The sequence below is a fragment of the Protomyctophum parallelum genome (assembly GCF_964188405.1).
Source record: "Protomyctophum parallelum genome assembly, chromosome: 6".
NCBI lineage: Eukaryota > Metazoa > Chordata > Actinopteri > Myctophiformes > Myctophidae > Protomyctophum > Protomyctophum parallelum.
Window position 1 is genome coordinate 11,362,425 of NC_139701.1, and position 16,535 is coordinate 11,378,959.

The following is a 16,535-nucleotide window of genomic DNA, read 5'->3' on the forward strand; positions in this document are numbered from 1 at the left end:
GCCACTATACCCCTGAACCACTGCCACTCTTCATGTCTAATACCATGTACAGTCATTACAAGATAATTGCTATGTTGATGCACCTTTTATCGAACCCCATGTACTGTATGGATATGCTGTGTGTGTGTTTTTGAGAGGCGCTAGGCCGTGACGTGTGTGGTCAAGTCTATGGACGTTATGACGGATGTCATCAACGCGGTGCCCGATGTTGAGTCGTTCGGCTATACGATTGTCCTACAGAATTCAACAACGGTTAACTTTTGTGAGCTCATTTATGATCGCCATTAGACTTGGACTATAAAATATAACCACCTTTGGAAAGTCTTAGTCAGACTCGCAGTACAGTACTGACTCCGAGTATAATGTTTTTACAAAGATGAAGAGCCATATAAATTCTCTCAGAGTGGAAATACACAGTACTCTCCTGCTTGCAGTGAATTTCCCCCAACAGAAGATGAAAACAACACCCCCCCTCCCCCTCTCTCTCTCTCTCTCTCTCTCTCTCTCTCTCTCTCTCTCTCTCCCTCTCTGTATTTTTCTCTTTCGCACATACGTGGGCTACACACAAAAAAGAAAGGGCTGGTGTGATTGGACGCTAGACTTGACTCGGAGGACTGCTGCTATATAAAACCACTCTTTGGGAGGGCGGACACATCATCATCTCACTCACTAAGACGATTGTAGTACAAGCCTGTACATTTTGCCCACCACCCATATTATTGTTCCTGTCAACCAGTTTCTGTATAATATATATAATATCCTTGCTGTCCATTTGGATCCTGGATCTCTAGTCCACCATGTGCAAAGGATTAGCAGCACTCCCGGCAACATGCTTGAAAAGGTAAGACTTGTTTTGGTTGTGCAACAGGTCTTTAAATATTGCCTATAGCCTTTTAGATCTCAGATTAAATCATAGGACATTTGCATAATAATAATAATGTTAAATGTAGAGATTATAGATTGATTCTATGAGTGTGGTCATTCTCCGTTTTTGTAATCAAATGTTTGACAGTTACAAATACTGGGTTAACTCTTCATTGGTGATATAAGATAATAATAATGTCACTTCTTAAAGAACCTAGAATCTACACCACAGTTATTCTCTAATCATGGCTCATTGAGTAGATTGCGTTTGCACATGCATTGTAGGAGCCATGCATTGGTTTATTGTAATGTTTGTTTTGGTTATGTTGATTAGGTTTATTTGGTTATTGAATGCGCTGTCACTGGTGTTATGGGGAAGATTGATTGACGGGCATAGGGGCGGACTCGGTTACCTAAAAAATGCACCACCTGTTCCCATGCTGGGGACAAACAATGCATTTTAAACCCCTTAAAATGGGGTTTCAAATGTTGTTTGGATCCAGCCAATCTTCCTTTTGTTTGCGGAGTGCTTCTGACAACATGTCCCATGCCATCGCCTTTCAGCGACGTGTTTAGTTTGTTGAACATGCACTAAGCCTCTATTGCAGTTCACGCGTATAACTGGATTTATTTGCTGATCTCTCACAGTGCCAAAGACATCAAGCACAAGATAGGCTTCTTGCTGCAGAAACCTGAAGCCCATGGAGATGATAAGAAGACTGTGAAAACAAAGGATGCCACCGAAAAGAGGTTAGCGGAAACAAACAAACAAACAAACAACACCTCCTTTTTCCTTCATCTGTTCTTATGGTCTGTTCAGATTTCATTTGCAACTATTTGTTCTGTGGTGCATTTAACACACCCGCATTACATAATAATATGATGTAGTGTTTTGTGTTTCTTATATTTAACTCTGAGAGAGTGTACATTCCCAGTTACAAATTAATTAACGAAGTAAGACTCTAAAACTGGTAAATGGTAAAGGGTGCATTTATACAGTGCCTTTATCCAAGGCAGTTTACATAGATTGTGCATTACCTTCACCTATTCACACACACATTCATACACCGATGGTAGAGGAAACCATGCAAGGCACCAACCATCACATCAGGAGAAATTAGGGGTTCAGTGTCTTGCTCAAGGACACTAACTCTGGGGGAGCCCCGCGGTTTCGAACTGGCAACCTTGCGGTTGCCATCCGGCCACTCTACCCCTGAGCCACTGCCGCTGGCAATTACATTCTGAGGATCTTAATGCATATAAACAGTGTGGCATCAGAACTATAACTTTACAGATCATGTAATCTCATATCCTAATATTGGAAATAAAACATTCTAAAGTTCACCATTAACAACTCTTTTAGGGCAAAGATCCATACTTGAATTAATGAGGCAATAACAGGCAATGGCTGTGAGACCAGATTCGATCAATACAATATGCCCTTTGTTTTAATTGAACTAGAGCATCGACTAAGTGTCCAATATGCCATTACGTTTATTCTTAGCATTAGGTTATTTCAGAATGGAAAGGTTATGACAGTCTTCGGGATCTGTACCGAGGAGAAAGCTTTTATTGTTCTCTCTGAGCAGATAAACTGCAGCAACGGACGGATTAGCCTTCTTTCAACAAAGAACTTCCCTCTACCTAGTTATTACAGTAGAGATAATCATCAGTAATCACTTCATCCCATAATAACCACATGTACTAAGCAGCAACATTGTTCATCCTCCTGTACCCAACACGATACCGTATACATATTATCATGCATTACATTATTACTGTTATCATATTGAGTAATATTATGAGTCAGTTCTACCTAATAGGTTTAGTTCATTAATTATATTATGGTGTCTAGGTTGACATTCCCTGCAGTCGGTAGCTGACAATAATACTACAGATGTTTTTTTTTCCTTCTGTGTAAGATGCAATTGTCTGTTAAACCGACCTGATGTGCAGGTACAGTATACAGCACAGTGCATTTTGCTTTTTGCAGGTACTGTTCACACCGTGGTTAGACAGACGGTCCCACACACGTGTGCAGTTGCACAACACTGGGAATATTTTGAAGCTTTGGAGCTTATTCCAGTGTGCGGACCTTACCTTTTTTTTCTGTTATAAACTCGGCCCGGTACCTGGTGTTTAGTGAGTGGATGTGCGGTGCGTGCTCTATTGTACTTTCAGTTGCATGCACACGTTGCCATGCAATTAAAAGGCCACTGTCGTTTTCCATAACATTTTATTTTCTCTGTTTTATTTTAGAGTTCATCTGGCAGCTGACGTGGAGAAATGGAAGCAGTCCTTCGACCACCTGCTGAACAGTGAAAGTAAGTGTCCCACTCACACACTCCACCTGTTCAAATAGACTCGTTTTTATGAGCTCCACTAAAAGCCCAAAGTTGCTCGTAGCGGTGTGTGCTTATCTATCAAAGTGGACGACGAGCTAAACACTGGTCCAATCTGGCTACGGCCGGATGTTATGCTATTATTTATGTGGTCAACAACACACTATTCTATATACACTACATTGGGTTACCCATGGGATGAAGGGAGGGGGGGGGGGGGGGGGGGGGGGGGGGGAAGCCAAAGAATTACATAAACACGTATTTTTCATTTCCCTACGTCTTTAAAATTCCTGTCAGTTTGTTTTAATTTCTTGTGATGGCTAATCACGGGCACTATGGTCACTATGTCTGTGGATGGACAGACCTCGGAAAGGAATTATAATAGGAAGGATTATTCCACGGCTTGGTTGAATGCTTGATTCTGATTGGCCAATCGCATAATTCAGCTGCGTGTTATTTCTTGCTAACAGAGCACTGCGCTCTATAACAGACCACTGCCTAATCAAAGGCCCGGAGCACCTGGCTGCAGCCGCTGCACTGCTTGGATTTTATGCTGTACCCAATATGACATGCCATGTAAACTATACACACAATGTCATTTAACTAAACGACATGCTTTCAAGAATGTTTTTGAAAAGCGAGAAATAGACTCTACCCATTTGATCAACACTCACTTCCTTGTTTCCGAGGCGACTCCTTGCCTCGTTACATAATAGCTGGGAAGGAAAATGTCAAAAATTGTGCACAGATTTTTGGCATGGTCTTGCCCCTCTAGTGGTCGGTTTGCAATGAATCCCCAAATAGTTGATAGATATTTTCAATGGATTCCGTTACTATTGGGTATGCTAAATAACATACAAAAACTTAGGAAACAATTACCTCTGGAAAGGCATCATTTTCAAGATGGCCTCCACGATGGCTGCCAGGAGCTTAAAATGCCTATACGCTGTGATTTTATATTCTGTATTCTGTATGTCATAAGATATTTAGCTTTCATGTTATCTATTGTATTAACTAATTAATGTTTGTCAGGTAACAATATTGATGAAGGAAATTCCTTTAAATTTGCATCCCTATTTGGTCTCTTGGGTAATAACGGACCTTCTCATGCACTGGGATCTTATTCATGACGCTAATAGGAAGTAATGGAGACTTGGCTGGACCACATACAGTACAAACACATGCTAATTCAACGCACGCACGCACAGACGCGTAGACACTCATGCGTTCTCATACACGGATGCATCCTACGTGTCTGGAGACACTGCATCGGTGGCCCCTAAAGGCCAACAGCAACGTTTGCGTGTGCGTGTGTGTGTGTGTGCGTGCATGCGTGCGTGCATGTCAGACAGTCCCCATGAGCATTGGGGGCTGTTGACACAAAGTGGGAGCAATGGCCTCATGAGAACCGGCTGGGCCTTGACCTGGTGCATTCCGAAGCCTCCGCCACTGATCCCCGACACTGTGATGTCTTACCCCGCTCTTCCCTGAACTATCCGTCTACCGTTATAACTTCCCCTCATCCGTCCCTGTCATCCTTAGCATATTTTATGTTCGGTGTTAGACATGGCGTATAGCGGCGGTACATCGGCGTCATTACCAGGCACAGGCACGTGCACACATAGACATCAAAGGGGGCTAAGTTCGGCCCCTGCCCCTTTTACCCCGTCTGTAAAACAACTGCCCTGCAGCATTTACTATGGTGAAAGAAATGCAAATGCCCCTCCTCTCCTTTCCATGCCATATACCGGAAAAGGCAGCATTCAGGAGAGAACTGCCTTTTGCTTTTTGAACGAATTTGTTTCTAAATCCATGTCGTTACACCGCATCTCCAGTAAATAAAGACTGTTGGGTCCGGCGGGCCCCGAAAATAGCTGATCTACAAGCTCTCAACGCATCGCACTGCGACGCGTTGAGAGCTTGTAGATCCATTGTGCTGGATTGTGCTCCATCCCGTCGAGCTATTTCCTCCTGTGGTCCTCTACTCTATATGGACCTCTGGATAAAGAAATCATCCATAAAATATGTGTATCTCTTAACTATTTCATTAACGGTGTCCTCATTTCTTTTCTCTCTGTGCCAGGCGGTTGTGTGGTCTTCACCAAATTCCTGAGGTCAGAATTTAGTGAGGAAAACGTGGAGTTCTGGAAGGTTTGCCAGGAATACAAGAAGAACCCTGCATGTGACGACATGGGAGAAAGAGCCAAGCAGATCTATCAGCAGTATGTTGCAGTAGAGGCACCAAATGAGGTATGAATCAGAACATATCTATTAACCACTACTAGCTTACGGTACTGATTAATAAGAATAATGGCTTGGTTCTGAGCCGGTGTCACACTTTCCAAGGTACTGCTATAATTGTGGCAGTAACATAATCAATCGCTAAGCACATAATCTTCTAGTTTAGGCTTTGGATTTGATATGAATGGTGTGCTAAGGACACATTTAGCTAACACGCACATTTTTGATGATTGCGTTTGTACATGCACTTGGCTGCCTGAATAAATACTAAGAATACTTTTCCAGCTTTCCCCCAGAAGTGGAATAGCCAAAGTTGATCTACACTTTACTGATAGTTTGCACATTAAATCTCTGCCCATTCTTATATTACATTTTGTGCATCATCTAAACCTGTATCCATGTGTCTTTGAAGGTAAATCTGGACGCTGTGACCAAAGAGGATACTAGGCAGAATCTTGAGAATGCTGATCTATCTTGTTTTGACGAGGCTCAGAGTAAAATCTACACCTTGATGGAGAAAGACTCATACCGGCGCTTCCTCAACTCCAAACTGATCCAGGAACTGTCTCTGACCTCTGCCAGTCAGGAGAGGAAGAAAAAACACTTAGATAAAAGGGAGGCATTGAGCGATGGAGCCTAGAAGGACAGACCAGCCTATGACATGCAACAGATGGAAAAATGTGTATGTTAGTGAGATGGTAGCTATTTTAGGAAGGCAATAGGATATGTTTATTTGCTCTATGACCAATGTGTTGTAAAGAAAATTAATCTAGACTTGCTTACAATAATCCATGTGAATGTGATGCACAATGGGAGCTCACCGCTGTCTCGTATCGTGATTCAACATTAAGGTTATTTGGCCCTCTCAAAGGCCTCTAAAGTCCAAACGTGCAGTGCAGTGTCATTATTGTGCACGACCCTTTAAACAAGTGAGTGGTGCTATTTCAACTGGAATACATGTCTGTGCTTTTTCAGTAGAGCAGCATTTACACATCCAAAAGGTCATGTGGCAAAGTATAAATTAGCCATTATCTTTTTGCCGTTATGCCATTTTGAAAGCAAGCCGTTGTTTAAAGCCATCCTAGTGCATCCAGTATGTGTATCGTAGCTGTAGTGTTGTTCCTATAGTTGGTCTACAGATCATGTGATCTTAAGGAGAGTTAGAATTGACGCCTGTCTTGTCTCGCGTGTATTTCCTCTCTCTGCCTTGTCATATCTGAAATAAATCTTAAAACTAAGAAAACTAAAAAATCTTGTATGCTGCAGAAATTCACCTCGTATGGGTATCAGAGCCACAACTGGTGAACGTTGACAGTCGCCATGCAAGGGAACACAAGCCCAATTGAACTCTAACACACACACACACAGAGAGAGAGAGTACATATGTGCAAACATATTGTTCAAATATACAGATATACTGTATTATGAAAAAGTTTTTGTCTGTTACAATACTGTCTCAATGTGTCGATGTTAATTGGCATTGTCGAATCATGTCAGTCGAACAACATGTTATGCATAGTCTGAACTAGGGCATTAAGCAACTAGTCGACTATTCAACTAGTCGACTAGTAAATCCACTAGTCGACCTTGTTGGTACTAGTTGACTAATACCAACAACCGATGTACATATTTTTTTAAATGTACACATTTTTATTTCCATTTTTTTTTTTTTTTACATAATAAACATAGTAAACTAGTCAACTAGTAAGAATGACTAGAAGTGAAAGCCCTTGTCTGAACCATTACAAAGTAGACTTTCCACATAATGACATGCCATGATGGTAATGGCGTGCCCTGATGCAGCCTAATATAACGCAGCACACAAATACTGTGAAATAATCTAAACATTCCATACTGTACCTGACAATGTATTCTTCTGTATCATTTTATTGATGATGCTGAGCACATTTCAATATTATACAGTAATCATTAGCTCATATTTGAATGTTAAAACAATTGAAGTAAAAGTTGTGATGTGATATCTCTTGTTTTATTCTTTTCATCAGTTTGGATGTCCTCATGCATCAGTAATGTGTGTAGGATGTACGTGTATTGGAATATGTTATAAGCGCCAACTGCTTTTTGCAGAAGAATAGTACAATTGCTATTTATTACAGTATTTTGTTCAATTGTATCTGGCGTGTATTGTGTGGGACTTATTTATGAATAAAAAAATAAATGTGTCAGATTGTGATTGGAGCTTTTTCTGTTGCTAAAAAGAGGTAGGATATGCAATTATGCACGTCCACACAATTCTTGATAAAACCGGTTTGGGTCTTTTTCTGTCGTGCTGCAGTATTTTCAAGGGAATAAAGGGACTAGTAATGTTTTGAATCACGTTGCATTGGATGATGAATGAATGATGAAATGAGTGTTTTGTATTGGAGAATGGCACCAATTTGAATCATCATACGTGCATTCAGATATAGATCCTGTGAATGGACAACATGCGTTATGTAATTTGGATGGAACGGGATGTCATTTGAAATGTCACCTCCCCTTTCTGAAGTCATTGCTCTTACACGCACACGCATACATTTGCTTTACAATGTACAAACTCCTAGTGACTAGGGGCTCCATTTTCGTCACTGCTAAACCCCTTATCCCTAAACTTCTTTGCCTTTTTTTTACTATTTTGCAAAACATCTTTGAATAGTTAAAATGGCGAGTCTACAAGCTCACAACGTGTCAATGTAGATTGGCTAGTTGAACTATTCAAAAATGTTTTTCAAAATAGTAAAAAAAAGGCAAAGAAGTTTAGGTATAAGGGTTTTAGCAGTGACGAAAATGGAGCCCTTAGTTCTGGAGCCCTTAACCATAACCAACCTAACCATAATCCTTATGCTAAGCATAACCCTTACCCTAGCCTTATGAAAGTTAAATACATTAAAATCGGGGATGACAATTTGTTCCCTATATCGACTGGTTTGATGTCCACAATGTAATAAATAAAATATGGCCTACTACGTTACGTAAGCAACAATACAACAAGCAATTGTATGGCCGGTTATAGCAAGGGTGAGAGAGAATTACTTATATGGTTTCCAGGAGAATGAGGCTGGCTGGCCACTGCCACAGATACCCAGTATTCTATAGCTCCCAGCCAGCAAACTGGTGCTTTGGGAGCCAACACTACACGTGTGTATCTGTCAGGAACTCACACAAACACACACAACCACACACAACCAATTGAAAATATAAAGACCATACCGATTTCACAATTTGCCAAATTGTTTCTCATTGTATTGCCTGCTTTGTTCAAGAAAAAAATCTATCACTCCGAGTTTGTATAGGCCTACTTATAATGGTTCCACAATCCAACGTGCAATGTCAAATTAAGTTACTATACACAAGGAATAAAAGTCACAACCTAAAAAGAATGAGGGAAAAAGAGTAGAAAATAAAATATCCAGCTATATAACCAAATATAACCATATGTTTAACTTGTCAACATGTTTAGGTTTACCTCCATGACGACGAAGAGTGGCCCTTGAGCTATTCGCATCCACAAGTCTTCATCACATGCCTATTTAAGGACAGTGTATTGTGATGCACAACCTCATATGCTTACTTTTATCCCTCTAATAAAATTGGTATAAATGTGCTTGTTTAATTCCGGCTCTTGTGTAAATCTGACTTTAACAGACAGAACGGGGACAAATATGCCTAAATATTTACACTTGCTCTTTCGGTGTGTTCGTCTGTTGCAGACGTTTCTTGAAACCGTCCGACGAGAAGGAGCCTGGATACAGGCTATATTTAGAGTCTGAATCAGTAATGCCTGATTTATACGTGCAGCGAGCAACGCATTGTGTCCTCAACAATCCTCCCTTCCTCTTGTCTATTCTCCTCTCCTTTTCTCGATTATATCAACCCCCCCCCCCCCCTATTAAAAGTAAAGTGGCTTGCTTTGTGAGTGACTATATAATCATACTCTGTATTGTCCCTAATGATATTCATCTTCGCAACACGTAGCACAGAAACATATAACACCAATACATAAGCATGTCCCAGCTGTACACACAACCATGAGTGAATTAATTAATGAATAGTTAATGTTGGTGCTTTACAATTACATGGTTAAATACATACTTAATTACAGTTGGTTTAGAGTTTAGAGTTTTATTAGGATCCCCATTAGCTGGTGCATAGCAGCAGCTAATCTTCCTGGGGTCCACACAGAACATAAAAACATGAATGATGACCGGTGACACTGGTTGTTACATAAACAGAGGTGACACAGAAAAGGTGTATGCTGAAGCTGAAGCTTCATTATGCCTACCCTTTTATAAATGTAACTTAGTTACAGACCAAATAAAACAAAAAAGACGAAAAGAAATAGGCCAGACTTCACCTGGCAAAAACAAGAAAACAAAAAAATTACAAAACTAGAGAAACGGTTGGATGGCACTTAGGCCTACACCACCTTCTAATGAGAGCGCAACATCTGTCTTGGAAGAGCCACCCATCGACTAATCTAATAAGAAGTGTGGACCACGTCATCGAGGAATTGAAATATCATGCCCCAGGAAGACACTTAGTTTACGCTTACAGTACACACCAACACAAGACAGACCAGACACATAAAGTAGGGGGTATGAGAAAACAGCCAACCCATAACACAAAGAATAGCCTATAGGGCTTACATGTTAAAAACACAAACGGGTGGGTTGAGAAGGAAAACTACGGAGCCTCGGAGTGGCCATTGAGGCGGGCTATACTATAAAATTGGGGCGGGCTATACTTATAAGCTCACTAGACTGTATGCTCTTCCTGCCTTCCTTCTGCTTATGGTTCCTGGTTGCTGTTATGTGATGTTTGCTCCCACCACCACCCCAGCACCACCGATGGGCTCTGTTATTTATGTTCCCCATGGGGGGTTGATATTGTATATCTATCTCCCATTCTACAATAAATATTGGTTAAATCTATTCGTGAGTTATCTGACTGAATGATTATACTCACAGCATGCCATTTGCCATTGAATTATATGTAATTCCCACATTGTCTACCACTGTAAAACATGTGTCAGGATAAATTTGATGCTTTCTAGGTTAGATTGGTAGTGGCACATGGTGACCCATATTTGCCATCTAGGACTAATAAACAGATTTTTGGTTTACAAACATTGAGACTGCATGCGCATGGGTGCCGGATTCATGTAATAAATTCCCAACACATCGCCAATTGTTTTGGGGGGCGTTGGTTTCTGTTCATTCAACCCTGTCTTGTGTGTTGGCTGGTGAGACACTCCTAGCTAGACATTATACTTCACCCCGCAAAGGTACTGCATGCCGAGAACAGCTGACATACAAGCTCACATCACGTCGTGGATGTGACCATTGTGAGCTTGGAGGTCTGTTGTTCTCTGCACGCAAAACACCCACATGCAAAGATCAGGTTTGAGGGGATACAGCAGGCTTGGTTGTCGTGATCGTAGGGGTCTCTGCGACTGGAGGTGGGATTTGCGCCACAGTTACGGGTACGTCTTGGGCACACCATGGGATAATTCCTAGGACGTCTGGAAACTTCTTGGGCACAAATTGAGATTAAATAATTAACGTTGGTCTGCATGTTCTTTTCTTTTCTTCCCAGAACTGCTGAGGTGATTTATCTCTGCATGTTCTCTTCCCTTTGTTGTGTCCTGACCTGTCCCTCCAGGCAGCATGCAGTAAGGTCTGCTCATTAAGCTTTATTAGAAGCTGCTGTGGGTGTAATGAGATCACACACAAGGCTACCGTGCAGGAAAGCACGTACTGTAGCACGGGGCGGCGGTGGCTCAGGGGCTATAGCGTCGCAGTCCCGCCCCCTTGCATGACCACGCCAGGCCCAGGAAATAATTCCCAATGCATTTTCGCCATAGACATTTCAAAAAGTATTTATTTAAAGAAGAAAAACCTGCAGTTTTTTTTCTTCTTTCTAATTATTTGTTCGGCCCAAAACATTGTGTTTATAAATTATCATGATTTATCACGTCAAGAGTTGGCTTTGTCCGCGGCGTAAACAACTTTAAATAAATACTTTTTGAAAAGTCTATGAGGTAAAATGAACGGGGAATTGTGTGTGTGTGTGTGTGTGTGTGCGCGCGCGCGAATGGATGAATGAAATGCACAATCTATGTAAAGCGCTTTGGATAAAGGTGCTATATATGTACAGTATGTGGTAAATACATACACATACCTACTGTATGCTCACTCTTTCACACACAGCTCACACTCATCATACTGTCTGCACTATGAACGGACACACTCACACACACGCACGTACGCACGCACGCACACTCTGGACATAGTCTACACACTGTACAGCACTGGATGAGATGCGGGATGCGTCTGGATGTCTGGTCTAGTGTCCGGCGGAGAGAACAGAGACACTGCAGGGTATCTGAAATGACTCGTATCTCTTAGGTGTGTTCCGCCCTCCCTTGTCCTATTATTCCTGTAACGTTATTGAAGCGGATTGTCTGGCAGATTCTAATGACACAGGTGGTGGTGACTCATCGGTACATTAACAGGCCCTTTGTCCATCCATCCATCCATCCATATTCAACCGCTTATCCATAGTCGGGTCGCGGGGGCAACAGCTCCACCAGAGTGCTCCAGACTTCCCTCCCCATAGCAACATTAGTGACTTCCTCCTGGGGGATTCCGAGACGTTCCAAGGCCAGTGAGTCGATGTGTTTCCTCCAACTGCGCCTTGGTCTGCCCCGGGGTCTCCTCCCAGTGGGACGTGCGTCGAGGACCTCCCTAGGGAGGCGCAGGAGAGGCATCATAACCAGATGCCCGAACCACCTAAGCTGGCTCCTTTCCAGGCGAAGGAGCAGTGGTTCTACTCCGAGTCTCTCTCGTGCAGTGACTGAACTTCTCACCCTATCTCTAAGGGAGATGCCAGCCACCCGTCGAAGAAAACTCATTTCGGCCGCTTGTATTCGCGGCCCTTTGTGTGCACTGTCATTTTAAAATAAAAGTCCTCACCAATAACAGCGTCTTGGAGGCCAATCTTTCCGGTGATAAGATGGCCACCAACGTAATCAAAAAAGTCAATCAAAGAACACGATTCCTTTACAGGATCTCCTCACTGGTCAGCAAAAACACCTTGAAGACCTTAACAGGAGCCCTCGTACAAGGTTTCTTTGACTATGCATCCACCTCTTGGTACCACAGCACCTCAAAGGCCCTTAAAACAAGGCTCCAGACCTCCCAAAACAAACTGGTCAGGCTCCTACTTGGCCTCACCCCCCGAACCCACCTCACCCCTGCCCACTTTGACAGGCTGGGATGGCTTAGGGTCGACGACAGAGTACAGCATCTTGCAATGGGTCTGGTCCACAAGATTCGATACACCACCAAGATACCCATGTACCTGTCTAAATACTTCCTTAATGTAAACGAAGTCCACACCCACAACACCAGAGGGAGTGCAACAAACCATGTACAACCCAGATTCAGCACAAACAAGGGACTAAATTATTTTCGCTCCTATGCCACCAAAATGTGGAACGCCCTACCAACAGTCATTAAGACATGTGAATCCCTTGACTTCAAAACCGCTCTCAAAGGGCACCTACGGATGGCTGCAATTCGAAACTGGCCTCTGTAAAATCTGAATCCCCCCCCCCCCACCCCATTTCCCCTCACTGTATATGTATATTTTTTGCTTCCTATATGATGAATTCCTGTTCTGTTCTTTAGCTACATAGAAGTGTCTATTTGTATGTCTCTAAATGTTTTGATGTATTGAACAATGTGGACCCTGTAAACAAGTGTAATGCTTAATTGGGTCGTCCACTCACAGTTAACAGTCTTTGTATTGAGTTTGTGCTTAAAATGTACTGTAAATTCTACAAACTGTTAATAAATATTTCAATCAATCAATCAATTACTGTAGTTAACCACTTAAACCTATACTAGCCAGGGTAGCCAGGGTCCCCAAGGGTCTCTACTTGGCCCTCTCCCTCCGCCTCTCTATAACAAACCGTTCGACGAAGATTGCCGATCTAACAGTACCCTCTCAGAACCACTTCAGGCCTATATGCATTTTGGCCAATTGACAATAGCCGATCTACAAGCTCACAATGTGTCGCAATGACGACGCATTGTGAGCTTGTAGATCGGCTATTTTCAAAATATTTGAAAACTTGAAATGGGACATTCTGCAGAGTTGCTTTTGGTACTTCGAGTTTGCCAATACTTTTGTACTTTTATTCAAGTACATTTTGAATTCCGGACTTTTACTTTTAACAGAGTATTTCTCAATTGCAGTATTGATACTTTTACTTAAGTAAAACATTTGAGTACTTTTGTCCACCACGGGCGACGTGCTGCGCACACAGCCTTCTAAAGCGTGAACATCCGTCACTGTCAGGCCACTGCGTGCCCTGACGGGATCCCAAGGCCAACATGCTGCAGACCAGCTGGTGGGAGTTTAACCTCCCTCAATCTCCCAGGCTCTGTGGTCCCCGCAGGCTTCCAAATGTCCACCTATACCCCAAGCACTCCAAAGTGACATTCCTGAATGATTGGAGACCTGTCAGGCTCATCCCAAACGTCAGCAAATGCTACCTGTCGTGGCAATTTTCATATTGTCAAAACTGATCAATTGGACAAGAACGTAGTCAAATAGGCTATGTTGTTCATGATGGACTACAGCTCAGCATTCAATACCAGCAAGGCTGAAAGGGATATTTCACTTTCAAAAGACTTTTGATCATTTTATAGTCTATTCAGGCTTATGTGAACACCCTCCAACAGTTTTTAAGTTCCTTGATTCGGTATTTAGATATTTGATATTAATTTTAGCTGCCATTTTAGCTAAACCCATTGTAACTTCAAACTCCATTTTAACCATGATAGATTCATCGAAAACTACCGTCCTTTTTTCCCCACCGGTCCTCCCCTATAAGCCCATTTCAATATAATACGATGTGTAGATATCTTTGATTTATTTTCCTCCTCTCCTTCTCCTTTCTCTCCTCTCTCTCTGCCCCCTCGCCTTTCTCTCTTTCCTGGAAAACAACTACATGTTGGAGCTTGCACAAAAACACATTTCACCTATATTTAAACCGTGTCAATAAAACTGTGAAAGCACAAAGCCTTTATAAATAAGAAGTTGCCTATACTTTACTGACAAAGCTTACGTGTCTAAAGGTGTGTCATGGTACAGAGCTGTACGTTTACCGTTTTTCCTGTAGAATACCAATTGACGCCGACAGCTATAGTCCATATTAAAATGTTAATGTCAAACAAAGGCCTTTTCTGCAAACGTCTGAAATGGATGGTTTTGATTAAAAAACAAAAAAGAAGCGCATGAGAACACATGGATACAATGTTATCAAAGTTTCTCAAAACATTCCTGTCTTTTAAGTGGAGCCAAACTCGTGTATGATCTGATTTGAGTGGCGTCACAGAGCCTGCCCTACACAGTAGGGTACCCTTTTATGACGCTTGAGCAAACATTAACAATACTCTATAATAAGTAATGATCTCAATACATCAAAGCAGTCTAATTTTAGACGCTGCAGGCTGGGGAGCAAAAAAAAAATTCCCTCCAAAATCTTAATGGGAATATAATTTTTTTGACAAACTAAGACTTCCGTTCCTGTGTGACTGTGCATTCTGCCCTCTCACTATAGTGTTGATTTTGACGGCAAATTTGTATTTCATTTTAGTCACAATCCTTTGAATAAAATTCCATTTAGTTTTAGTCATAATAGACTAGTTTTAGTTGACTAAATGTCGAGATTTTAGTCGAATAAATCTACAGTTGATTTTGTTGACTAAAATGTGTTTTGGCGGGCCTTGATGCCGTTATAATGCCTGACCCTTGCACTCTGAAAATAGCTGATCTACAAGCTCACAACTTGCCACAACGCATCGCGCTGTGAGTTGTATATCTGCTATTGTCAGAGCGCAACCAAACTTTTCTTTTCTCCAGTAGTACCTCCCTAACATTTTAGTCTAGTTTTTGTTAACGAAATTGTACAGTATAGTTTTGTCTTAGTTTTAGTCATCATGGCAATTTTTTTATTTCGTTTTCTTTGAAGTGAAAAAAGGCATAGTCGACGAACAATTTTCGTCATAGTTTTAGTCGACGAAATCAACACTGTCTCTCACCAATATACCAATCACACTGAATTCCTGAGGAGTGGTGGAAAAAGTACTCAAAGTTTTTACTTAAGTAAGTAGAAGTCCTGTATTCAAAAGCATTGGCATAAAAATGTACTTAAAGTACTAAATGTACAAGTACTCTTATTGCAGAATGTCCCACAATAGCAGATACAAGCTCACAATGCGTCGCATCGTGACGCATTGTGACCTTTCTAATCGCCAAAATGTAAGTGTTTTCTAATCTAAATCTAAATCTGCAAAGTTTTGATTGATTGATTGAAATATTTATTTCAATCAATAAACAGTTTGTTAGAATTACAGTAGGCCTACTATATTTCAAGCACAAACTCAATACAAAGACTGTTAACTGTGAGTGGACGACCCAAATAAGCATTACACTTGTTTACAAGAGGGTCCACCTTGCTCAATTCATCAAAACATTTAGTTTAACATTTTAGTTTAGTAACTATAGTAACTAAAGTTTTCAAATAATTGTAGTGGAGTAACAGCACAAGATTTGCCTCTAAAATGTAGTGGAGTAGAAGTAAAAGTACTGACATTTTTGACACACTCAAGTAAAGCACAAATACCTCGAAATTGTACTCAAGTGCAGTAGGCCGGTGTGTCACATGTCCTTCAACTTGTGTGGCTCCTTGTCTTCCAGTCACTGCTCTTCCAGTGCTCCCTCCGACCGGGAGGCATTCTTTTAAAAACATGTCTGCAGCTCCCTTTTGTTAATAGAGGGCTAATAGTGATTGTTGGCAGAGCGGAGCGCATAAATCAGTCCCCCAAACCCTCTCTGTGATGATGATCTTATCAGGTAATGCCGTCAGTCCTGTGTTCTCAGCTCAAATGAAAGATGTTATCTTCTTAGTTCATTCGGTAGAACAGGAGGGGTCATATTTCAGACTTAAAAGGGGGAAAAAAAGTGAGGGGGAGAAAAAAAAGCTCTCACATGAGGCCCCTCATAATTTTAGTAGGG

At 41.6% G+C, this 16,535-nt stretch overlaps 1 protein-coding gene across 1 annotated transcript; it reads left to right on the top strand.

The window, feature by feature from the left end:
• The first annotated feature begins 678 nt into the window (after positions 1 to 678).
• rgs4 (regulator of G protein signaling 4) lies at positions 679 to 7,630 on the top strand. The gene is made up of 5 exons (XM_083766610.1): positions 679 to 841; positions 1,513 to 1,614; positions 3,124 to 3,188; positions 5,290 to 5,456; positions 5,860 to 7,630. Exons 1-5 carry the CDS (start codon positions 798 to 800, stop codon positions 6,085 to 6,087), a joined length of 606 nt encoding a protein of 201 aa, XP_083622736.1. The 5' UTR covers positions 679 to 797; the 3' UTR covers positions 6,088 to 7,630.
• Positions 7,631 to 16,535: the final 8,905 nt, after the last annotated feature.

What these genes read in the sequence shown, in the direction of transcription:
- rgs4 (XM_083766610.1), top strand. Translation starts at nt 798, where the DNA reads ATGTGCAAAGGATTAGCAGCACTCCCGGCAACATGCTTGAAAAG. An exon ending in AAGGATGCCACCGAAAAGAG is followed by an intron (nt 1,615 to 3,123) that starts GTTAGCGGAAAC and finishes GTTTTATTTTAG; the next exon opens with AGTTCATCTGGCAGCTGACG. An exon ending in CCACCTGCTGAACAGTGAAA is followed by an intron (nt 3,189 to 5,289) that starts GTAAGTGTCCCA and finishes TCTCTGTGCCAG; the next exon opens with GCGGTTGTGTGGTCTTCACC.